This window comes from Monodelphis domestica, chromosome 1, assembly GCF_027887165.1.
Source record: "Monodelphis domestica isolate mMonDom1 chromosome 1, mMonDom1.pri, whole genome shotgun sequence".
Taxonomy (NCBI): domain Eukaryota; kingdom Metazoa; phylum Chordata; class Mammalia; order Didelphimorphia; family Didelphidae; genus Monodelphis; species Monodelphis domestica.
Window position 1 is genome coordinate 666784532 of NC_077227.1, and position 25786 is coordinate 666810317.

The 25786-nt window shown below is 33.4% G+C and overlaps 1 protein-coding gene across 8 annotated transcripts in view; it reads right to left on the minus strand.

The window, feature by feature from the left end:
* Positions 1-25786, minus strand: part of EML4 (EMAP like 4) — a 162496-nt gene that overhangs the window by 46799 nt on the left and 89911 nt on the right. For 6 of the 8 annotated variants that reach the window (XM_056824147.1, XM_056823992.1, XM_007476897.3 and 3 more), the window contains 9 exons: positions 24039-24064; positions 23730-23762; positions 18297-18420; positions 16245-16394; positions 14713-14782; positions 12917-13027; positions 10868-10963; positions 5263-5397; positions 5004-5139 (listed from right to left, as the gene is read on the minus strand). In XM_056824147.1, coding sequence (XP_056680125.1) covers positions 5004-5139; positions 5263-5397; positions 10868-10963; positions 12917-13027; positions 14713-14782; positions 16245-16394; positions 18297-18420; positions 23730-23762; positions 24039-24064 — 881 coding nt within the window. The remainder of the gene's footprint in view (positions 1-5003; positions 5140-5262; positions 5398-10867; positions 10964-12916; positions 13028-14712; positions 14783-16244; positions 16395-18296; positions 18421-23729; positions 23763-24038; positions 24065-25786) is intronic. The other 2 variants (XM_007476899.3, XM_007476896.3) reach the window with 1 other exon arrangement.

Below are 25786 nucleotides of genomic sequence, written 5' to 3' on the forward strand. Positions count from 1 at the left end.
ATTTAAAGGCTACTCTGCCTTTTAGCTCAATTATGCTAATTTGTAGAAATAACTGCAATACCCTCTTTATATTTAACTGAACATTTAAACTCAAATGTTTTCATAATATGGAAGCTAAAATTTTTTAGCATAGAATTCAAAAATGCCCTCCAAATGTGGCACCATTTTATTTCTCCATCTTTCTTTCATACAGCTCTCCTCTAAGCACTGTATACTCCTGCTAAACAGAACCCTTGATGCCCACAGTTCATGTTCTCTTGTTTCCTGCTTGATCTTACAATATTCAACAAGTTTGCTCATCACTAGGTTAGACAAACAACAGTGTCCAATGTGGGACATTAAATATCCCCAAAGTTGACAAGCTTTAGTTTCCTGCTTACATACATGCAGATTTCCCTCTCAGGTTGAATTTTTTTTTTTTGAAGGCAAAAAAACTCAGTAAGCTTAAGAGTAGAGAATATGCATTTAAAAATGCTACTTTTATCTCTAGTTCTTAGGAATGACATATACAAAAAATTATAAAAAATAACCGGTTTTGAGATTTTATGTTATTACAGGTAAAACTCATTAAAATTCCCAAGGACAAATAGTTTAATATTCTTATATATCCCAATTCCCTTGTGATTCTTCTTCTGACCCTTAATAAATTTTATTTATAATCTCAGGGCTTAGTATAGTAACTAACAAAGTGCTTAATAAACACTTATTGACTTTTAAATGCTGCTTAAGTTGTAACGCAATAACATTAAGTTTATCCATGTTTATGCTTTTGCTTTTGTAAATGATTAGGTAATATCTATTCAACCTAACCGTATGTATGATTTTCTATAAAAGAACCATTTTGAGAACAAAAGACAATTAGATTAATGGTACAAGTAACCAATATTTCAAGAAATCTATGTTGAAGGCAAAAGCAATTTCTAAGTAAAAGCATATAATGAAAAGCATAAAGAGGTTGAAGAAAAATGTAGAGGTGGGATGACAGTTTAACAGACAGTTTTAGGTAAAAGATGAGGCTCTTTTCATAAAGGGAGATAGACCCATAGTTACTAATAAATGAGATGTAATTTTTTAAGGGTCAGAAGAAAAAAGAAACAAATAGTGGTGGTTTGTAGTATGACAGCAACTATTTGCTGATCTGATGTCAATAGGAGAGGTTTGTTGTCTACCTGGAGTATGCATTTAGGACTCAGGACATGACAAGAAACCTCTCAAGGTTTGTTAAAGTTGAGGGCTATTACCCAATTCTGGTTAATGATGAAGGAACAAATAATATGAACCAGAAGGATTTTAGAAAGCACTGCTTTAAAATTTTCTGGCCTAGAAAATGAAGACTTTAGGTGAACAAGTATTATTTTAATTTCTGCTACTAATGAAAGGGAAGAGCTACAGAAAATAAAGATATCCTTGGAAAGTAAACAATTAGTTAAAATAATGGTAGGCTTTGGATTTCTGGACCATAGCTTAAAGTATAGATTGACATCATCTTAGTGAGGAATAGTGTGCATCTAACAAGAACCGATAAAAATGTATTAATCTAGAATCTTAAAAATATAATCAAAAGGTCTTTGAACTTAAAAAGAAAGAAGTGTGAGGAAGAAAATTACTTAAATAAATCTACTTAACAATACACCAGTGAGTAGCTACAATGTAAGAAGAATGGTAATTCATAAGATAAATAATTCAAGAAAGGGAGCTAGTAATAAAGTACATGGCCTCAGTTATTTATACACAAATGTATAATATATGTGTAACACAAAGGATAAAGGTAAGTAGAAAGGCAGCTGAATAATAATTCATAATAACAAAACAGCTAGCAAGTATATAGTCCAGCATAAGTGACTGATATATAATAGGCCTCTTATGACCAGTTTGCAAAGAGGTAAATATGTATTCTCTTTACCTGATCCTTACTACACTACATGATAGGTGCTATCACTTATTTTAGATATGAGAAAATGTAGGCTAGGAGAGGGTAGGTGACTTGCTTAGAGGTCTAAGTCATAATTTGAACTCAAGTCTTTTTGACTCCAAATTAAGCACTGTTATGCCATAGTCCTCCTAATAAGCACTGAACACTAGGAGGCAAGAAATCTTAATTCTATCATTCATTAGGTTACATACCCCTTCCAGAGTTCAAAAGTTGTTTGCCTTCATAGTATTGTTGTTTTTTAATAAGTTGCTCTCCACACACTGCATTAATTAATGCTATCTTAGTTTATTCTGAAATAATTCTCTTCATAATTTCTTACATTACATTTGTTCAGCTATTCCAATTGTTGGGCACCTTCTCAGATTTTAATTCTTACATACTTCAAAAGGAGCTATCAATAGTTTGTATATCCAAAACATTTGTTTTACTCAGGACAGATCACTTCCTTAATTTACCCTCCCTCTAATCACTTTTCTTTCCTTCCTGCTTTCCTGTTGAGTAAAATTTATTTCTAAACCTAGATGTGTATAAATTCTTCCCCAATTTGACCATTTCAGCTGTGAGGTTGAAATGTTTCCTTCTCAGAACCTTGTATAGACTTATCTATGGACTATGTGAAATCCTTTCCCCTAAATATCATTTTCCCTTCCTTTTCCTTACCCTTTGATAGTGTATTCCTCTTCTTTTCCCTTTCTATTCTTCCAAGATCATAAAAAAAATAACAGTAACATTCCCAGGCCTTCTTTCAAATTAGGTTCCCTCTATGAGCCCTGATAATGATAAGAGTTCAAAAGGGACTGATTTTTCATCTCATAATATCAGAATGTAACTAATTCATCCTTGTTGAGTTCCTTATGATAGTTCATTCACATCTATCTTTTTATGCTTCTTTTAAATCCCGTGTTTGCATTTCAGAGTTTTTGTGCAGCTCTAGTCTTTTCTTCAGGAATACTGAGAAGGCCTCCACTTCTATAAAGGTCTATTTTTTCACCACTGGAACTGTATTCAATTTTGTTGGATAAGTTATTCTAGCCTGTGGCTACTTAATTCTTTGAATCCCCTCCCTCCTCCCCCCTCCCCTCCGGGCTGCTTGTATTTTTACTTTGACTAAGAAGCTCTTGATTTTGGTTATGATATTCCTAGGAGTTTTCATTTTGGGGTTTCTTTTAGAAGTCAACTAGTGAATTCTTCATATTTCTACCTTGTCCTCTTATTGTAAGAGATGTAGGTAGTTTTCTTTAATTGTAAAATATGATGTTTAGGCTCTTTTTTCCCCTAGTCACTATTTTGGTGCAAAGATTCTTAAATTCTTTCTCTGCTTTGTTTTCCAGGTCAGTTGTTTTTGTTACAAGATATTTTAAATTTCCTGTTTTTAGAGTATTGACTTTAAATGTTTCTTCTTGTCTTGTGGAGTCATTAGTTTCTATCTTGTCCATTCTGATTTCCAAGGAGTTTGATGTTTAGGTAGTTTTCTAATTCTTGTGCCAAGATTATAATTCCCAATTCTTTCTTCCACAGCTCTTATTTTTATTCCATGTTTTAATTTCATTTAACTCTTAAAATCCAGGGCTAAGTGATAACTGCTCACCGTGGCCTGAGATTTATTTGCACGTTCCAAACATGTGTTTGGGTCCTCTAGCCTTGGCCACTATCAGCAAATTGGAAATTTTTGATGGTTCAAAAGAATAGATTTGTATGCTTTATTTTTGTCTGGAATTTCTGACCTGGTTAATCCTCTGTAGGCTTCAGACTGGATGAAGAGCTAGAACTGAGACCCTGTTCTACTCCTGGGGCCTAAGCCACAGAGTTGCTGCTTGCTTCTAAACTTCTTCCTTGCTCAGTTTCCAGGTTAGGACCCACATCGGCTCCCAGGAGGTCTTTTCCTCCATCAGCCCAAATATCAACTAAACTTGGGGAATAATTGACAAAGCTTCCATTAGGCACCTGTTGTTCTTGTACTCTGTATAGGTTTAATCCTCTGTGTGCTTAGTTGCACAGCTTCTGCCTGTCCTGGATTTTATAAAAACTATTCTGTTTTAGTGAAAATCTGAATTATACAGAGAAAGCTATTTTATTTCTTTCAACAATCATAATTACTCATAAGGTATGTATTATCCTTATCTGACAAAGGAAGAAACTGAAATTCAAAGAAGTTAGTGACCACAGTCATATGATCATTAAATTCTTATAGCTCAGATATGAAACTATATCTCCCCCAACCCTAATGCCCATGCATTTTTAAATAAATACACAATGTCTTTTACGTATAGGTAGTTCTCAAGTTTCAGATTTTGGCATGTGACCAAATTTTTTATATAAGTTGTTTCTATGGGAAAACACATTTTAAATAACAAGTGCTATTTTCCAGAGCTGGTCAGGTATCTAGACAATGTAACAAAATTATTCACTATCTGGCTATAATCCTACTTTTGGAGGCTTATTTCACATTATTTTTCTTAAAGCACCATTCAAAATAGGCAACCATTTCACTAGATTCTACAAATATCTAATGTCCCATGAATGTATAAATTACCTCTCATGCACTCCCATTTCTTATTTCCCTCTTTCAGAATTTCTTCAATGATCAACTCAGATACCAACTTATAAACTCAATTTTTGAGGGCAGCTGGGTAGCTCAGTGGATTGAGAGCCAGGCCTAGAGACGGGAGGTCCTAGGTTCAAAACTGGCCTCAGATGCTTCCCAGCTATGTGACCCTGGGCAAGTCACTTGACCCCCATTGCCTAGCCCATACCACTCTTCTGCCTTGGAGCCAATACTCAGTATTGCCTCCAAGATGGAAGGTAAGGGTTTAAAAAAATTTTTTTTTAAAAATCAGAACTATGTGCAAAGCAGGCCAATATTTGTGGCATACATTATATTTATAAAAAATAAGAATGCCAACAGTTATTAAGGAATCCTCAAAGGAAAAAAAATCCTGTATCTGGGGACTGCTTCTTATACTGTCCAGTTGCCTTCTTATATAATCTAAATAAGATCATAACAAATGAAATAGCAGTGAGAAAATATAAAAGAAATAGGCAGTAATCATTATATAAGAGCACACTATACCTTTAGGTCCTTTCCCAGGTGTAGGTTCTATAGTAGTTTTGTTCCATATAAGAATGATTCCACCTGAGTCTCCTGTAAGAACATCTCCATTCCCCAAGAAAGCTAAGCACTGAACAAATTTGGGTTTTTCATATTTCTGTAATTGAAACAATTAGAGAATTTAAAATTTTTCCTATATTGTGTGATATATCTATATACTTTTAATTCAACATACAATAATTTTATTTTCTAAATTAAATATTAATATTCTGTTCCTTACTCCAAAAATTCCTTGTTTCCTTGTCAGTGAATTCCCACTCCAGGTCCAAAAAAAGATATGAGATTTGCCACATGTTATTATTGTATTTGCATCTGTTGGATGGAATTCTACAGCCAAAACAACTTCATTTGTAGTCTGTGGAAACAAAATAACAAAGCTATGGAAGATTTACAGCCTTTGATTACTAAGTTAATATTTATGTTTATTATTTAGGACCTAAAATTGTGAAAGTCCAAGAAAAAGACATTTTCCTAAGTACCCCCTTTATACCAAAATGTAAATTATTATTTTTTGGTGGGGAATAAGGAATAAAATGTTAAAGATAAAGAATTTAAATACTGCCACTTGGTTTTTAATTTTTTAAAAGGGATTTCTAAAGAGTTCAGAAGAATATATAAAAATCACAATCTTAGGCTCTTCCACTCATAAAAAGCAGAAAAGTATAATTACTCAAATATAAGAGTAATATGCAATATTGCCTTTTAAGGGAACATCTACTTTCACAAGATTAAGAGGAAATTCAGTGACTTCTCTGGTGTGAGGTTCTTATAGAATATAATGTACATTATGTATTCCTATCACTTTGCTAGGCTTCAAAGGGCTAGGAGAGACATCTATAATGGTAGTATGATCTATTTATTTCTGTAAAAATCAGGAAAAAAAAGGCAAGTAGCCCTACTTGTTAAAAAATAAAACAAAAACAATACACACAACCCTAAACCAAACCAAAAAACACAGAGTACAGAAGAATAAGAAAAAGTTGAACAGTTATAGAGTTGTTAAGTTGGAATCTGTGATACAGTCAAAATTGGAACAAAGAATCCCTCTGGCTGTTAGCAACCTGAACCATGCTTGAACCTTTTTTTTTGAGTTTATTAATAGTAATGAATTTTATGAGGAACTGAATGAAGTGTTTATTTTTTCATGGGTTTAGAGAAAGAAAAATGAGGACAAAAATACAAATGAAATGTTAGGCCTCAACAGAGACAGAATGGATACTACATTAATTTTGCTGGCACTTCTAAGTTATTTTGTGGTATATAGATATCACTACTTCAGAGGCAGAAATTACTTTGACATTTACATAATATTTATAATTAACAATGCTGTAAAGTTCATAAGTTTTATTAAACACTTCACATTGAACAAATGTTAATTTAAAAAATCTGTTCTAATCTTAATTTATTCACATACTCAAAGAGAGCTATGATCTTATAAATTCAGAAGTTCTCTACAAGGATAAGACTGAAATCCATCCATCCCTGACCATCTCATGTCTACCCATAAATAGGCTCCAAAAGGGTCCACCCAACTGATTAAAACCTTCTTGTCTTTATTCTGACATCATGAGGGCACTGGTAAAGCAATTGATTTACAATAAGTCAATTTTAGATGTTTTAAATTTTGAACTATTGGAAATCTAGCCTAGTGCTTTTCTGCCAGTTTGAACTATGTAAAATCTTAAACAGAAGAAACCATCCTCATTTTAATAAAATTAAGGAAGACTACTGGAATTAAGCATTAGGGGCTCTTTCTGACTCTGCCTAAGAATTGATAGTAGTGAAGGATCTGTCAGTAGGAAGGGTTCAACTTTAGAGGGAAGGGGGTATAGAGAAAAGAAGATTATTGGTTACGTCAGTAAATTTATTCAACTCATCAAATGGGGCTTACATTAAATCCAGTTCAGGGTACAAAATCATTCACATTTTATTCAATATTTTCTCCTTCTACTATTCCCTCCAAAAAAGCTTGGCCGACTGACTCCTACCAAATTTTGATCTTGATGGTTGGCTATTTTTCAAGTCAGATATCTTTGCTATAGGATTCACTTGTTTTGTTCTTTTTTTTCTTCCCAAATGACAAAATACCTCAAAGTCCATCTACTACTCCTGACCTTATTTCTTGTTATTTGATTATGTAGGGATATTCTCCACATACTTCTTTCTATTACATTAATTTGACTATATCTGCTTGTCTTTTTTCATTGCAGAATATTCTAAAGTGTACAATACTCTGAGTAGCACTGTAGAGCTACTGATTTTTGGCCTGATTTTCAAGGTTATGTCATCATTTGTCATTAATGTATAGATACAGTTAAAAGTAATTCAGCCTGCATCTTCTGGTTCATGCTGTTATCCTGCTGAATTTGGTTAGGAAGATAAACCATTTAATTGTGCTAATACTAAGTAGGTAGAAAATTCTTCATTTTGATCTGAATTAGAGCAAAATGTCTTCAGTTATATAGCCAAACAGCATAACCCAAGGGAAAGCAAGTTATTAAACTTGATGACTCAGCATGTAAAGCAAGAGCTACACATTACAAATATTCTTCTAGTATATCGTCCCCTCCTCCCTGCCCCACCCTTGGACATATTAGTGAAAATAAAGCATGGGCCAACTATGATATGGAGGAGGGTCTGTAAAAGGAAATAGACTCATATAAGTTTTTAAGTTAGGATTTAAATTAGCAAGCTTTAAACTTTGATTCAGACTTATATGTGTGAATGTAATTTCTTCCATTTTCTAAAATTCTAATAAAGGTAGACACTCACATTACCAGTATGAAGAGATGATGGCTTTGAGTACACAGAATCAAAGGTTATGCATTTCAGTAACACTTCCCTCATGATTTACTACTTAGTATGTGATTTAACCTGAATGACAGCTAAAATAGATAATCTAGAGCTAGTTGTGTTTTCAAAGACTGCTTTCCCCAGTCTTTAAGACACTTTGGTAGGTAATATAATCAAAACTTCTATGTCTTCCAAGAGATAACCCATTAATAAAAAAAAAAAGAGAAAAATACAAAATTAATTTTCAAAATTGCAGACTGTCAATCTGAAGTTTACATGGAGCAGGACATTCATGAAGCAGAGATAAAATTTGAAAAGAAATACAAGAACAATATTCAAAAGCACTTAAATGTTTTATGCAGTTTTTAGTCACATTCTGAATCCTTTAGAAAAGGGTTTTGAAATGTGAAGATTAAATTTAACTCTTTCCTGATTGTGAAAAGGAAATTAACTAACTCTCCCCTGATTGTGAAAATTAAATTAACTCCCCTGGCCATTTTTAGATTTCATCACCAAAAGTGTAAACACGTTACTTACAGTTGAGTGGGGAGATCTGCCCATTTTTAGATCTAATTACCAAAAGTGTAAACATCCCACTTAATCATTAAGTGGGGAGGTCTGTGACCCACATGTGCAATAGTGGGTGATGAATCAGAATCAAACTGACTGCTCCATGGGACGTCCTAAGCAAAGTTTCAACTGTTATTGGTAGACATAAAATTGGAGGAAGGCACAAGAAGTGATGCAAAATAAAGTGTCTTTAAAAGGGAGTTACAACTTCCTGTGGAGGAGAAATCGTCTGAGATTCGTGGGAGATTCATCTGAGACCTTTGGAGTTCAACTTGGACTTCAGCTTCTTCTGTTCTGAGTTTGAGTTGGAGGCTGATGAAGAATCTGCTGACTGGACCTGAGACCCTGTTCCTAATGAGACTGTCCTTGAATCTCTCCCTTTGGACTAACATGTGGTAAGTGAAAAAGCTGACTCCTTTCCTGAATTTTCTGAAGAGATTAGCCTCAGGAGAGACCTACCTCTTGAGAGAGAGGTCCCCAGGTCCTCAGTTTTGCCAAGGCCTCTCTGGCTAAGGACTAACTCTCCCTGCCCGGGTTGAGCCAGGGGCTGGGAGTAAATTACTTAATGCTTAGGCTAGATATCTTGCCTTTCTTCTCTCTCTGATTTCCTTACTTCACTCTTTCTATATTTTGTCAATAAATTGTAAATAAATCTCTTTGGAATAAATTAAATTCCTGGCAATCCTATTTTTAAATAATCCAGTGCAACCTTTTATAAAAACATAGACTGAATAACATAAACTCATTTGGGACCATATTGATCTAAATGAAGGCTACATTTTCTCTCCCTCCCCTCAAGGCTTACTTTCTTTGAATGGAAAAAATTCATGGGATTATAGGGGTGGTATCTTATGCCTGTAATCCCTATTTTTGGGAATGCTGAAGTATAGTGGATCAGGTCTCAAGTTCTAAGCTACAGTGGGAATCCACACTATTTGGCATTAATATGGTAAATATTAGCCCTTTGGAGCAGGGATCCCATAGGTTGTCTAAGAAGGGGATAACAGGTTAAGGCTGTAAATGGGCCAGGTTAAAAACTATGCCCATCAGAATAGTCCCAGTACTTCTAGTCTGGGCAAGACAGTCTGGTGGCCTTCTGCTCCTAAGTGGTCCACCACACTGGTGTGTCACAGTATAGACACTGGATTAGCTTTTGTATTCGTGTAGCTCAGAAACCTGAACTGAAGAGATTGACCAACTGATTCAGTTTTTGCTATTAATAAGGATTACTAATATATGCCACCATCTTTTTGTGAAATTTTCGTTTGACTTTATTCTTTCTACCTTTGGTTTTTAAAAACTACTTGATTTCCATACCCAACTCCTGGTATCTGTATACTGCTTTGTGTTCTTGACCTTTATGTGAACTAGAATGTCTTTCTCCTCCTGGATTTCATTCTATACTGAAATTATTGCTTGCCTAAAATAAAAATTCCTATCAGACAGAAGAAACTTACCTGGAGAAGTAAGTTATATTTCTAGCTCTGCTTCTAATTAGTCATATGATCTTGAACAAGCAACTTCATTTGTGTCACTATTTTCTTAACCATAAAATGTGTTTGGACAAGATTCATTAATTAAGTTAAGAAACTTGTTATTGAAGTGCCAATTTCTGTTTAGAGAGAATTATACTGGGTGTTGAATCAGTTATCTAGTTTATAGTCTACTGGGGGTTAAGAGACTAACAAAGAAAACTATAATCACCAACGCATGAGAATTATATATCAAAGTGGTATGTGAGATCCAAGAGGAAGATGTTTACAAACTATGGGAATTCTTGGTAGAAAAGATAGCTTCTGTAATATGTTTTAAATGATGTGTTAGGAATTAAAAAAAGAGATTGGGAAGGATATATCAAATAGAGTAAAACAAGATGAGGTAAAGCATGGTTTTAGTAAAATGCTGAGTGCATTTGGAGTGTGGAGAATAGTCTAGGCTGGTAAGAATGTGGTATGTAGAGGTGAATAATGTGAGTGGGAACTAGGTGATAGAGGACCTTAAATGAGAGAGGAGTCTGAACTTTATTTGGTAAATAAGAGGAAGTAGCCACTGAAGACTTCTGAGCAGGTACAAATAAATGATTGATAAGACCATGTTTAACTTTTACCAGTTTGAGACCTGTTATAAACCTTAAAAAAGAAACAGGGATCAAGAATAATATAATTTGTATTTTCAAGATTTAAGTTTTAATGTGTTAACAACACTTTAGTAGCATATTTTTGTTATATAACTGAAAAGTTAAATACTAGTTATATAGTTAAAAAGTTAAATCCTAGTAGCTAATTTCACATAACTGAAGTATGAATAGCAAGGAAATATTATGTTGAATTAGTATTGTGTAATTTAGCCCAAAAAGACATATTCTTGAAATTTATAGGGTAGGTAATATGGTCAAAATGATTCCATCTAAGCAAGAAAGGATTTTATAATGATAGGCTTTGTTTTCAAAAGATTCAATATACCTTTATTTCTGCTCCTTTTGATTTTTTCTGCCAGTCCCACACAGTCAGCATGTGGTCATTGGAATCATCGACTACACATAAATGAACACCTGAATCCTATTTTAAGGAAAAGCCAATAAAAATCTCTTATTACATGATATAATACTCATTTTAATAAACATTCTACTAAGATCAAATAACTGTTACTTATGTCATACAACTCCCAGGAGCTCAAGACAGGTAATAGGTTATAAATATAATTACAAATAAGAAGAATATCACAAGAAGGGAAATAATCACTTGGGTTGTAGGAATGTATAGCAGCTCATCTCTTGAATGGGAAAGTGGTACAAAACTTTATGGATAATATAAAGTAAGATCAACTTTCCTTCTAAATAGTATATGAGTGGAGACTAGATGGACAATTGAATTAGGGAATCTGGAACTAATAGAGCATATACTGGAAATATTGGAGTAAAATGAGGAAAAATGAAGTACTGAGCCTTCTAAACTATTTTTGAAACTTTAATTCATGTTTTAGCAACATAGCAGCAACAATCTGGAGTCCAAAGGAAAGAAGAGAGATGTCAAAATTTGTCTTTGTTCCTTCTCACCTCTTTTCTGAACCTTTGAGAAAAACTCATGTCTTTGCCTTCTCTCCCTGTCTGACAGATATCTAGGGTCCTCATTCTATTCAAGATCAACCCCTTTTGTTTCAAAATTCTCTTCCCTCCTTTCAGTACTAATAAAAACTGAAATACCCTGAATGTGGTTGATCTGATTAAAATGTGAAAGGCTTCATGGAAAATGGAATGTGCAGAGGGCCTAGGAGTCAGCAAGATCATTGTTCAAGTATCAGGCAAACCACTGAACTTCTCAATGCCCCAGGAAACTTTAAATAGTAAAAAAATATACTTTTAAGCAACAGCGAAGCTGATGTGTATATGTAGTTAGGTAGAGTTAACTTCTTGAATTTTCCTATACCAATAAAACCACAGATCCAGTTAAAGAAAAAAAAAGATGTATATGGGGGAAACATTTGCATTTAAAAGAAGAATTTATTGAGATAACTGAATTTAATTGATGGAACTTCTGGGCCTAACTTAGGGAATTGATTGTTTAGTGCTCAAAGCATTTTCCTAAAGAAATAATACTAAATATGGCAGCTCAGTTTCCAGGCCAGCCTACAAAAGCATAAATGATAAAAGGAGAGGTATCAGTCAGATACTGATGAGGAGAAATCTTTGGTTTGGATTGGAGAACTCTGCAGTTTAACAGGGTTGTGACTTAAAGGGCTTGGTTGCTTTTCTTCTTCCCAGTGGTAGGTAGCTGTCTATCATGAGCTGTAGGCCAGTGATGTTGTATTTTGAGGAAACTGAACTGGCAAAAGAGACATCAGCAGTGATTGGAGATTTGCAAGTTTTGCTGTGTTTATCAGAAAACGTTTTCTCTGGGTATTAATGCCCTTCAAAAATCTGACTAAAGACGATCTTTCCAGAAAGATTTCAAATGAGTTTCCTTCATTTATCATCTAACTAGTCTAAACTATTTGTTATTCTTATGATTTTGAGTTTGATTTCTTAACTTTTAGCCTATGCAAAATAGGGATACACTCATTTGCTGCTTCCACCTCTTAGAAGACCTGGTTTCCTTCAAGTTGTAGTTTAGTTTTCACCTTATTTCTGAGTCCTTTCATGTTCCTCTTAGTTGTTAATACTTTCTCCTTTGTAAAAGGAGATCTTCTACAACAAGCACCCAAGTAAGTAGACTATGAATTGAATTGAAATTGCTACATAAAGGTGAGGGGTAATATGCTCTTGCCTTGAATCTGACCCCAAAGGGTTTAGTTAAGAGCTTCATAAAGAATTTCACTTATAAAAGACTCTGAAAAGTTTTACAGTGGGTATTAGACACATACACACACATGCACACATGTACATGTAAACTTTTACTAGCTTAAGGAGTAAGGAGCATTTTATTTTTCAACTTTCAGACAAACTGTGACTCTGATGTCACATTAATCCTTACAAATTTTTTAAAAAGCCAAAATCATAAAACAGTCTTACTCACTGCTTTTGAAAAATCCAGACAACTCACTCCACGTTCAAAAGTTCCAAGCCCAATAACTTGTAGCGTGGCCAGACTGACTGAATCCCAAACTCTGACATGAGGTTGTAGGGGCTACAAAAGGAAAGTGACAAGCATAAAGAAAATGGCTAAAACAGCCAATGAAATGGAACCCTGGACCATTACTTAGATTAATATTAAGACCACAACAATTTAGTCGGGTAAAAACAATTTAACTGAGACTACTTATTGAAGTAAAAAAATATAATTACATAAATTATTCAACCAATTAACAAGCTTTTATTAAGCACTTTGCTGTAGGAATATCAGCAACTGTATTAGACACCAGGAATATAAAGATAAAAACCAAACAAGTCCCTTCCTTCAAGGAGCTTAATGCAAATGGGAAGCCAACATGTACATAAAGATGTATATACATAATATATGTATAATAAAACTAAATTAGGAGAGATCAGGATAAGTCAGGTAGAAGGCAATGGAATTCAGAAGAGCACCTGGAGACCCGAGATGGAGGAAAACAAACTGATTTAACTAGTATAGCATAGGATGTAGCGAGGATGGGGATGTATAATAATGCTGGGAAAGTAGGTTGGGATTAGATTTTGAAGGACTTTTATTTATTTTATTCTAGAGTAAAAAGGGAATTACTAGAGTTTACTAACTAAGGAAATAGATAAAAATAGATCCAAAGATCTAGAAATTCATAGCATCATATATAGAAAATTTTCCTTTTATCTTGCAATTGAAGCTACTATAATTCTTTTCTATGAAAATCTTAATGGGTTTTATTAGTGTGGAATAAATAAATACACAGAATTCCAGGGTTGGAAGGAAACTCAGTGGTCATTCAGTCCCAACCATTATAAGAATGGATGCTTTAGTATACCTGAAAAGTGGTTAGAAAAACTCTAGTGCAAAATCACGAACTTCTGAAGCATCTATTCTATTCCCCTTTGGGTGAATTCTGACGGTTAGGAAGGTTTTTCTTATAACAAGACTAAATCTGCTTTAACTTCCACCTACTACTCCTAGTTATACTGTCTGAGACCCAGGAGAACAAGTCAATTATTTGAAGAGCACTGTCATGAACCCCCCCAAAATCTTGTCTTCTCTTGGATAAATCTCTTTCATATGGCATAAATTTGAGGCCCTTCATCCTAGTCATTCAATTTAGTATGCTCTTCAGCCTACTAATTTCATTACTAAAATGTGGCTCTTAAAACTGATAAAATACTCTATATCTGGTCTTAACAGGAGAGAATAAAAAGTGGGATTTTAACTTCCTTAGTCTTAGATGTTATTCTTCTCTTAATGCAGCTCATTGCACCAAGTGACATATCTTAAGGAATTTCTAATCCAAGTTCTTAAATGATGCCTTTAATTATATCTTATTAAAAATGATAATTTCTTGTTCAAGATAAATTACAAAGACTACACTCATGTGGAATGCTTTCCTGGGTTAGCATGAACCCTACTACTTTAATAAGGGAATAAATATCTAGGTAAGAACACTTAAATAAATGTTCAAGTCTTACTGTTCTCTTAAGAGCATTAGGAATTGAACATTAAATTTGGAAAAGAATAATTATGATGTAAGATGAAATTCACCATTCTTTATAATGGTCATTTTTTTTCTAGTATTGCTGTAATAAGACTTATAGTAATCATTTAAAGGAAATGAAGTAACTAATAAACTATTTCTAAAGTTAAAAATACAACCAATTCCAGCTTAATTGGGAATTTTAATTAGGTCATATTAATTAAATTGAACCACTTACCCTTCCATCTTTATCTACTCCAGCTATCTGTCCAGTTGCAATCCTAATTTTGTCAGGATGTAGAGCAAGGCTAAAACAAAACAAAAACTTACATTAATAAAAACACTAGCTAGAGCTAGCATTCCAAAGAACAGAAATTTACTTTTGTATCAACATCATCTAAAAAGATGGCATTTTTGAGTTTCGATAATGATCCAATTCACATATTATTTTTAATGGTAAAAATAATTAGCACACTATTAACAGTGTCTTATGCTTGCTGTATGTTCAATAAATGTTTAGTTGAAATGAAAAAAATTGACTTCATTTTTAGTCTATAAAAATCAAAGAAATGTAAATGTCATTATCAGAATCTTCTTCAGTTCTTAAGTTGCATCAATGCTATGCACTAAATGAGCACAGCAAAATGGAGGCTTTTTGAAAAGAAGTTTTTAAAATGATTTCAAGAAACTCATTACTGTTTGTAATAGTTTAAATATAGTCACTGAGAAAAACTTGATAACATAAAAGCTATTATCACAATGTCTTGTACAATGTTGCACCAAACAACATTGTCTCAGAGTATTTTGCCAAATTTCACTATAACATTATGAAAGCTTGATGTGATGTCTGTCCTTTAGCTAATTAAAAGAGACCAACTTGACTTTCCTCTGTTAATCCACCTTCCAAACTGTATACCTTTCTTCATCCCTCAATTGGTCTTTGGGAACACATTTATCATAGTTCTTATTTCATAAACTGTCCTCTGTAAAGCAATTTCATATGAAACTGCATTTTTTGGGAACCAATTAACAATGTTAGGTGAGGTTTTCTAGGAGATAAAGACATAATGACTAGAATATGGGTGGATATAGGAATAGAATGATTAGATAAATTGTTAATGACTATTCAATAACATGGAATATTAAAGTATGAAAAGATTTAGGAAAAGAAGCAATCAATAGCATTTAATTTTATAAATATAACAAATGATAATGGTGACCCAAAATATAGGGAACATGCATAAAATGGGATCGCTTTGAAAAAAAATACAGTATACAAATGCTCTGGGAAAACATGTAAAATCACATAAAAACTTATTTATTGGGAATTTAATTTTGTAATACATTTATCTATACAGGAGATGATCTCAAATGTGTGCATTTTACCACTGCTTGGGAAGCTTGTTAAATTGCCACATTCCCCATCATCTCTACTCAAAAAGAAAATATCAAATTTTCAAACTACATGTAATGGTATTTTAATAAAAACATGTTAACCTCTAGATTACTGTTCAGAAATCTGCTTTAGGATCAGCAAAACTAGTATGACAAATTACAAAGAATGGGCAGACCAATTTAATCTCTATATGTAGGCATTATTTTATTTTGTTTGTTTTTTTGCTGACACTATCTCTTCTTTGAATTTCTGTAGTTTTAGTTAACAAAATTCCAAATGAATTTCCTACAATTCCCTTGTTAGTTTAATAGAATACAAAATAGAAAACAAAAATACCACTATTTAAGAAGATGCAACAGTCAAGAAATACCAACCATTTCACACAGTCGGTGTGACTCAGGTAATGTCTCTGGGTCCTTTCCTCATAATTAAACAAAACTACTACTGAAGCTATGAAATATACTATTTCCCCAGTAGGAAGAAGGTAAACATTGGCTCGACAGTCTTTTCCCCGATAGCCATATCTTTAAAAAATGGTCAAGGTTTTTAAAATAAATATAACTGTGAAATGTTATTGATCTTCCCATAAAAGTACATCTAGGCTTATCATTGATTCATTTTTATGTGAAAATTTTAGAATATGTTCTCTTCCTGGAATGAATGGCCCAGGAAGCTGCATAGTCCAGAAAAAGTGACAATGGCCTGAGCAGCAGAAGACCGTGGTTCTATTCTTAGTTCTGTTATTCACTGTATGACACCAGACTAGTGTTTTAACTTTATTCTGCTTTTTCCTCATGTATAAAATGAGAATAGTCTAAATGATTTCAGCACTAAAAGTTTGTGATCTGATTGTAGAATATGAATGTAACAATTTAAAGACTTATCAAAATCTCTATGGAGTAAGGGCATGGGCGGAGGGGAGGAATCTATATGTTTTTTAAAATGTAGATTGCCCCATCCAGTAGATGAAATTGTCACTTATCAGCAGTAAAGAGACATTCTTGTTCTTGCTAAAATGTGACAAAAGTCCTGGGTAAGGAATATACATGACTCTCCTTTCCCAGGAGAGGTATGAATGTTCAGTGCCTCCAGTGTGAACTTAGGAATGCTTGGTTTTGTGGTTATCTTCCTGAGCCTGAGAAGAAAAGGGAAAAAAGGCTTCTTTGGATGTTCTTCATTACTTGGTGCTCAGAAGCAATATGTTTGGAAGGACAAAAATCAAATATGCTAGTATTAAATGGACTGGATAAGCACATGTCATCTCAGTCTCTACCATGACACTTGGAGGTACAAGGACTATATTTAAATTTTTGCTCGAGAATAACTGGATTTCATGTGCTGACAAAAAACTGACATTTCAAATATGGTAAATATTAAAGCTATCACTCATTTTTACAAAAAACAAAAGTAAATGACATCAATAAGTGAAAAATATAGTCGAGGCTAATGCATTTTGGTGTTAACTCTGGTTAACACCATAATGGGAAATGAGAATTCTGATGAATTTAAATGAATTCTAACTATTTTAACAATCAGCTGATATTTTCATAGCATTTTAAACTTTACAAGTTACAGGAATCCTTTCAACATTGTGGGAGTTTAGGGGGGGAAGGAGTCCCTGCAACCTGGAAAATCTGTGTAAAATTTTTTGGCCCTCCCTTTGTACCAGAGAAAAAGTCTGAATGTTTTCTTTTTCTTTTATGGGATGTTTACAATATCATATTGTAATGTGGGTTAAGTATATGCTCATAGGCTTCATATAAACTAATACTAATATATCTCTACCTTTCTAGTCTTTGTATGTTATCTGTCTGCTTTTGTGTTCTTTTTGTAAGCTTTAACTTTTTATTTATTTTACCTTTAAGAGAGAAACTGCATACATTTATGGATTTAAAAGATAAAATATGTTGATATTATAAAATACTATACATATATTTTATGCATTTGGAGCTTCTAAACTTCTGTATCTATTGGCCTTGGAATATCATCTGTGGCTTCTGCAAAACTGTCATCAAAGTCCCATTTAATTTCTTATGTTGACCCATGAGATAGTAAAACTAGTTTGGGGGAAAGTTGAGATGTGGAAGGGATCCCTGTACTTTACATATATTATTATCTACTTTGAATCACACAAAAACCTAGTAAAATAGGCACTTTAGTTATTATCTTTGTTTTGCAGATGAGGAAACTTGAGGCTTAGAACAGTTTAAATAACTTGCTTGAGGTTAACAAAGGGAATGTGAATCTAGTCTCAGACCCGAGTCTAGTGCCCTTTACATCTGGGGTATGGTATTAAAATTATAAAAAACAGACAGGGCTAGATTTGGCTTCAGCTTTTTCATTCCTGTCCCTGTCTCCAAGAAAAATTTGTTTAATAAAAATGAGGAAAGTAAACAAATCTGCTGCACAATAATATAGTAGGATACGCCCACTCCAGTTTAAGCTTCTCAGGAGGCAGTTCTGTTCGGATGTCATCATAGTTGCTGACATCAGAAGGAATAAACATCGTGATTGGCCGACCTCTCATGAACATTTTGATATATTCTCCTTCTGTTGGAAAAAAAAAAGGCAAAAACGAAGTCAAATGTATTTGCCAAGCAATCACTAAATTGTTAAAGATAAGAGATACTATAGAACAAAGCCATTTTAGAGGTTCTTTTTCTTTAAAAATATAAACTAAGTGTGCAGAGGACATAATAGCATTAAAAGGTAGAAACCAATGTACAATGTAAGAGAAATAGTTCTATTATAAATTGAAGGAATTTTCTTAAGTTAATTACAAAGAAAAGGAAAGACTCATGAGAAATTATTTAAGGAAAAAAAGGAACCCCCCCTCCAACACATGGATATTATAGGGGGAAAAGTAGAGCTCCAGGAACTAAAATAAAGTACAAATCAACTTAAAAATAAGATACCAACAAGAATTCTGGGAGAGAATTTGGCTCCACTGATTTAAAGAATGCCAGCTTTTTGAGGAGAGTCAAAATCGTACCTGAAATACTTACTATAGAAGGTCTCAAAGTATGGTTGAAGACTCCTGGGGGGGGTCTTTGAGACCCTTACAGGAAGTATATGAAGCCAAAATTATTTTCATAATAATATTAAGATGTTATTTGCCTATTAAAATGTTCTTGTTTTTTCTAACTACGTATCTGTGTGAGGCTAGATTTCTTTCTTATACTTCAACCAAAACAACATATTGTAACAGACTGAATGCAGAAGCAGATATAAAAATCCAGCTGTTTTCTATTAAGCCAGACATTAAAGAGATTTGCAAAAATATGTGAAACAATGCCACTCTTCTCATTAAATTTTTTTGCTTTGGAAGTTATTTTTCATGAAAAATATAGTATTTATGTAAACATGTAATGATTTTGTTTACTGTTATTTAAAATGAATTAATATTTTAAAAAAGTCTTAAATTTCAAATATGGTAAATATAGATAGATATATAATACATATAAACAAAAATTCATTGGGCCCCCAATAATTTTTCTGAATGCCAAAACATAACTTTTAAAGAGCTGACAATCAGTTCACAGGCAGTATATTTGGCATTGGTAAAGGAGGGGGGGAAAAACCACAATTCCTTTCCTCAAGGAGTTTACTCTACTGGGATAAACAACATGTATACATATATTTACAATGTGTGCGTGTAGAAAGAGAAAAGAGAGTAGTAGTAGCACCTAGGAGATCATGCAGGAGGAAGCATTTGAACTGAGCTATGAAAGACATAGGGTCTCTAAAACAGGAAAAGTGAGATGGAATGCTGTGTATGAGTTTGGAAATGATTTCAAATGCCAAAAAGAGAAGTCTGCATTTTATCATAAGAGGAACAGGAAGTCATTGGATTTTATGGAGTAAAAGAAGAACATGGTAGACCTATGCATTAACAATATCACTTTGGAAGTTGTATATAAGATGGAAGATGGAGAAGGAATAAAGCTGGATCAGCTAGTCTGATTAAGAATCTATGGCAGGGGCAGCTGGGGGGCTCAGTGGATTGAGAGTCAGGCCTAGAGACAAGAGGTCCTAGGTTCAAATCTGACCTCGGACACCTCCCAGCTGTGTGACCCTGGACAAGTCACTTAACCTCCATTGCCTAGCCCTTACTACTCTTCTGCCTTGGAGCCAATACATAGTATTGACACCAAGACAGAAGGTAAGGGATTAAAAAAAAAAAAAGAATCTATTGCAATAATCTTAAGCAAGAGGTCTGGCCTGAACTAAGGTGGTAACTATATAAATAAAGAATGAAATATATGTAGGAGATACTATGAATGTAGAAGCAACAAGATTTAGAAAATGAATGTGGGATGAAGGAGAATGAGGAGTCAAGGATGACTCTGGTTTCAAGGATAGTAGAATTTTGGACAGAAACAGGGAAGTTAAGAAGATGGATTAGGGGCTTGGGGATGAGCAAGAGATAATGTGATCTACTTTGAAAATGTTAAATTTGAGATGCTTATGGGGTAACCAATTGGAAATGTTCAATAGGCAATTGGTTACATGGGAATAAATCTCAGAGGACAGACTAGCATTAGTGTTGCTAACCAATTGTTTAATTGTTAAGCGTTATGCTACTATACTGGCAAGGACCTCATCAACCCATTCCTAATCATTACATAATAGGGAAAAAGTTCTAAGGAAATGGATACCATAAGGTCTGGAAAAACAGAGAATGAAGTTGGAACATTTGGAAAATCAATAGGAAGCATGAAAGTGATGAAACTTGGGTGAGAGTAGGAAGGAGTGGATAAGGAAGGTGAAGGGAATATGAAGATACTTTTTCTACTCCACAATTTTTCTTAGGACTCTGACTCTAAAAAACTGAGCAAAGTATATTTTACTAAAACCGTCAAGCTACTATCAATAATCAATAATTTATATATTTATGGAATACTAGCACTGGAAATAAAGAATGAATATGGGAGTGGGATAAACATAAAGAACATCAAATTATTTTCTGAATATTCCTCTGAACTCAGATAATAATTAATCAAAAAGCAATATGCCTAAAATGTCTAAGGAATTGTTCTAGACAATGAGGAAACAAAGACAAAAATGGACTTTCAAGAAGCTTATGTTCCAATAAAAAGGATACCTATAAAGTATGTACATGGTAGTTTTGGGGAAAGGGCACTACTAGCGCTGGAGGGGATGAGAAGGAGAAATGGTTGTGCTTGTTTTAGTATGAAAAGTTAGGTATTATTTTAATGACTTTTCTCATACTGTCTTTGGCTCTAGGATTAGGCTTAATAACAAGCTAAGGACCTCCTACACTGATGTTTTAAATCATATTTTGCTTTTATTACTTCTGAATCCAAGAATGGGTTCTGTTTTCTGCTGCTTTACCACACAATTGGACTTTGAGGTTAGATGATTACCAGTCACATTGATTATCGCTATTCCTTTTTAGATCCTCTACGCCTTTTCTGGTGTCAGGTGGGTACAGTGTATAAATGTTGACTTAAGAAATCTTATATCCCTTTACACCTGAGATCATACTTAAACAGTTGAAAGCAATCTTAGTGGCCAAGTAGTCACCCTACATTTTAGAGGTCATGAAAAGCTTAAAAGCAACTTGATAAAGGCAACAGAAAGAGGCCTAGAAGGAAGGTTTCTACTTGCATATCCCCTGATCAGTAAAAGAGAAAATGTAAAGTAATAAATAACAGGAATAAGAGGGTATGTAGAGGTCTTCAGGACATTCCTTGGAGGAAAAAAAAAGAAAAATAAGACAGGCATGACAAATTCTGTTATAATAAATTTCCAGAGAGAACCTCAGCTTTTTGTTCTGACAATTACTGTTTTACAGCAATACCATAGAGGTAGAATGATGAGGTGAAATTAGACATCATTTAGAAGGCTGAATCTGGGAGTCAATGGACTAATATTAAAAAAAAAATCAGCTGAAGGCAATATCAATTTTCCTCTTTGGGACTCAGTTGGCTCAGCTGTAAAATAGGATGGTTGTTTTCTTCCAGCTCTAGATGAATAATGCTACCATACTCTATACATGTATTGGACTACCTAGCATCTTAAGTCTACTATTTGAAGGTGTTTGATGTGATAAAATATGAGCTATATATAGCATTAACTAGAGTGTAATTATGGTTGTTTCAGAGTCCTTTACTTTGCAAATGATCTCAAAAGGTCCTGTTGTTTCACATGTCCTAAGAAATCCAAACTGTGTCAAGTTTTCTTTTGTATACTCACATGTAAGAATGAGTTTCTTACAATATGGGTAACTAAGGCAGCAAAGGGATTAATAAAGTTGACATCTAAAATATTAGCTGAAGAAATGAATGATCTTTTCCTTAGGACTCTGAATCTAAAAAACTGAGCAAAGTATATTTTAATTAAAAAAAAATTCTGATGAATCCAAGTGGATGAGATAAGAAAAAGTTTGATAAATTCCAGTATGACATATAACTTGGATACTGAAATGTGACCTATTATAATTTTTTTAATAGATTATTTCTTCACAGATATGCTGTGGATTTAGAGCTGAGAAGAGAGTTCAAAAGTTGCAAACTGCTCATTTTGGAGATGAGGAAAGGGGTTAAGAGAGGTTAAGTGATTTGCCCACAGTGTTCAGTGGGAAAGCTCAGCTCAATTTCCACTGCAAAGCTCAATCACAAAAGCCCTGGTTAATTATGAGACTTTCTGTAAGTTGCTATTACTTTGGGTTTTACCTAGTTGTCTGTAACTCTTTTCTACTGAAGGCTGTTCGAAAAAGCTTCAAAAATATTAAATACTCATTATTTTAAGCAACGATCTTTCTAAGATCATCACTTAGTATAAGGAGAAATTTCTTTTCCTTCATTCCACCCCCCCCCTCCTCACCTATAGGAATGTTAAGTGAAAATAAATGATTTTTTTGTGTAAACTATATATATTTTAAAATTGTAAAGATTATCTTATATTAAATTTTGTCCACATATTTTAATCTCTAAATTTGTGTACATTTATGTATAGATATATAATGTTATTTAATAGAAGGAAAGTTTTTAGCAAGATTTCTGAATCTTGTCCTTTTTTATCTATCTATAGAGCTCTCTATAAATAAAAACTAAGTTGAAAGGGTTATCTATCTTCTTATTTAAAACAAAAAAATCAGGACAATAAAGGGGAGATAAAATCTTTAACACTTTTTTTTTCTTACTGCATTACAGACAAGTTATACAAACAGCAGTGAAAAAGAAGGCAAACATTATACATAGAAATAAACTAAAGCGTGCATGCGTACATGCTTCCAAGTTGGACCTACATGCTTCGATTAAATTTTGCAAAGTAATCTGGGCAGAAATAGTTACTGAAGTACAAAATTTGCTTAGCTGCCAAAAAGAATGAATGTTGAACATTCCAGAATTTATAGAAATATTCTTTTTGGTGAGAACAAGCCAGAAATAACCAGCAGCCAGAGGATTTGCAATTTGTTAATACAAAAAGAAAAAAAAAAGAAGGATTTTACTTTATATTTTCAGACCTTGCTTTTCAAGAGACTGACAATTATCTATCATAAAGTTCCAAGGCAGGAAAACAAGGTTCTGATAGACAAGAAGTCTATTAATCTTTTAGATGGCTTTTCTAGGCATTTTTATTTTTTAAAGAAAAAAATCTATGCTGCAATCTTCTGTGCCCTGTAGCATTTCTTCAATGCACCAAGAAGAAATTTCAAATTTTCATAGAAATAGATTGTCACTTTCAAATTAAATTCAAATGAAGCCATTAAGAATATTATTTACCATTTCTACTTTCAGGGAAGAAGTCAGGTAATATCCACAAAAAGCCAAGTAAAAGATTTGAGAAAATAATTAATTTAGAAAGCAACCAGCAGAATAGCTTATTCTTACCTTGACTGTTTTTTTCACGAGTTGATATTTTTGCTGGTTATGAAACACAAATAACATATCTTTAAGCCTTTTTTAAAAAACCTTCCCTTTTCTGACAATTACAACACATAACCAAATATTTAAATAACTAATACTTTACATTTCCCTTTATCAGGTATAGGTTATTACTCAGATTCTGGAGGTTTTTAATAAGGTACTAAAAACGATTTTAATAGTTTTCTTCAGATTATTGACAAATCCAAACAAATTTATTTTTAAAAACCATCCACAAATCAATCTGTCTACATTTTAGAAAGTGTTTTTATTTACCTTGACTGATGATAATATCTTTATGCCTGAAAAAGAAATATAAAAGTACATAATTAATTTACTAGGATATTAAAATTTTACATTTGTTTATAACATCATGGAGGTGTGTTATAACAGGCTAAGAAATAAAGCACCTAATTAACTTATAGCATAGAAAGCAAATATATACTAACATATAATCATGTAAGGTCTCTGGCTACAACAAGCTGTATTAAGTAATTTTTCTCAATGAAATAATATAAAATTTATAATAGATTAATACTCTAGCAATAATGCAAGAGAAAAATTTAACAGCAAGAGCAAATTTCAAATTTTCCTGGAGATAAGCATATCTATAAATTTGTTGGAATTCCTATAGGTACAGCAAGCTATGGAATATGAAATAACATAAAACAAAGTTATAATTATTAAATCTGTGAATAAAAGATATTGGGGAGCAGCTAGGTGGCTCAGTGGATTGAGATAAGGCTGTGCTCAAGTCTGGTTCCAGATACTTCCTAGCTGTGTGATCCTGGACAAGTCATTTAACCCCATTGCCTAGCCCATAGCACTCTTCTGCCTTGGAACCAATACACAGTATTAGTTCTAAGACAGAAAGTAAGGGTTAAAAAAAAGATATTGGTAGGATAAAGGAAATGCATATATATATATATATATATATATATATATATATATATATATATATATATATATAGAACGAGATCTAGAAAACAAGTAGATTTCTGTAAAGAATCTGAAGTTTAGCTTTCCATTTCTGTTTGTACATACATAATTTGAGTCTCAGGGAAGAGTAGCTATCTAGTCTAACCCATATCCACAGAACAACAAATCCAGAGCTAGGCTAAGAGACCTTTTGGTTTAACTTCCTCACATCATAGAGGCTCAGAATGATTAAATAACTTGTTGAAAATCACATTGATTCTAAGTGTCATAGGTAGGAAATGAACCAGATTCTTTGACTATAGGTCCAGTGCTTTTCCCACTGAACCAAGCTGTTATAACATAACCAACAAGTAATGATCCAGACTCTGCTTAAAAACATCAAAAGAGAAAGCTATTAATTCCCAAAGCATTTCCCTCCACTTTTGGATAGCTATTTGTCTAGAAGTTTTTCATGCCATCAGGACAAAATTTGTTTCTTTGGTATTTCTAGTCACTGTTTATGGTTCCAGTTAGAGATGAAGAAAGAGGTTGAGAGAGGTTAAGTGACTTGGCCAGTGTTCAGTGGAAAAGCTCAGCACAATTTCCAATGCTGTCATTCCATTGCCATAACCCTCAAACAATTACTACTAATGTTGCCTGTCCTTCATTTTATTTATTTATTTTTTAAGTTTTATTTAGTCAATTTAGAACATTATTCCTTGGTTACAAGAATCGTATTCTATCCCTCTTTCCCCTACCCCTACCCCTCCCATAGCTGACACGCAATTCCACTGGGTATTGCATGTGTCCTTGATCAGAACCTATTTCTATGATGTTGGTGTTTGCATTAGGATGTTCATTTAGAGTCTACATCCCCAATCATAGCCCCACTGACCCATGTGATCAAGCAGTTGTTTTTCTTCGGTGTTTCTACTCCCACAGTTCTTTCTCTGGATATGGATAGCATTCTTTCACATAAGTCCCTCAGAATTGTCCTGGATCATTGAATTGCTGCTAGTAGAGAAGTCCATTACATTAGATTGTGCCACAGTGTATCAGTCTCTGTGTACAATGTTCTCCTGGTTCTGCTCCTCTCACTCTGCATC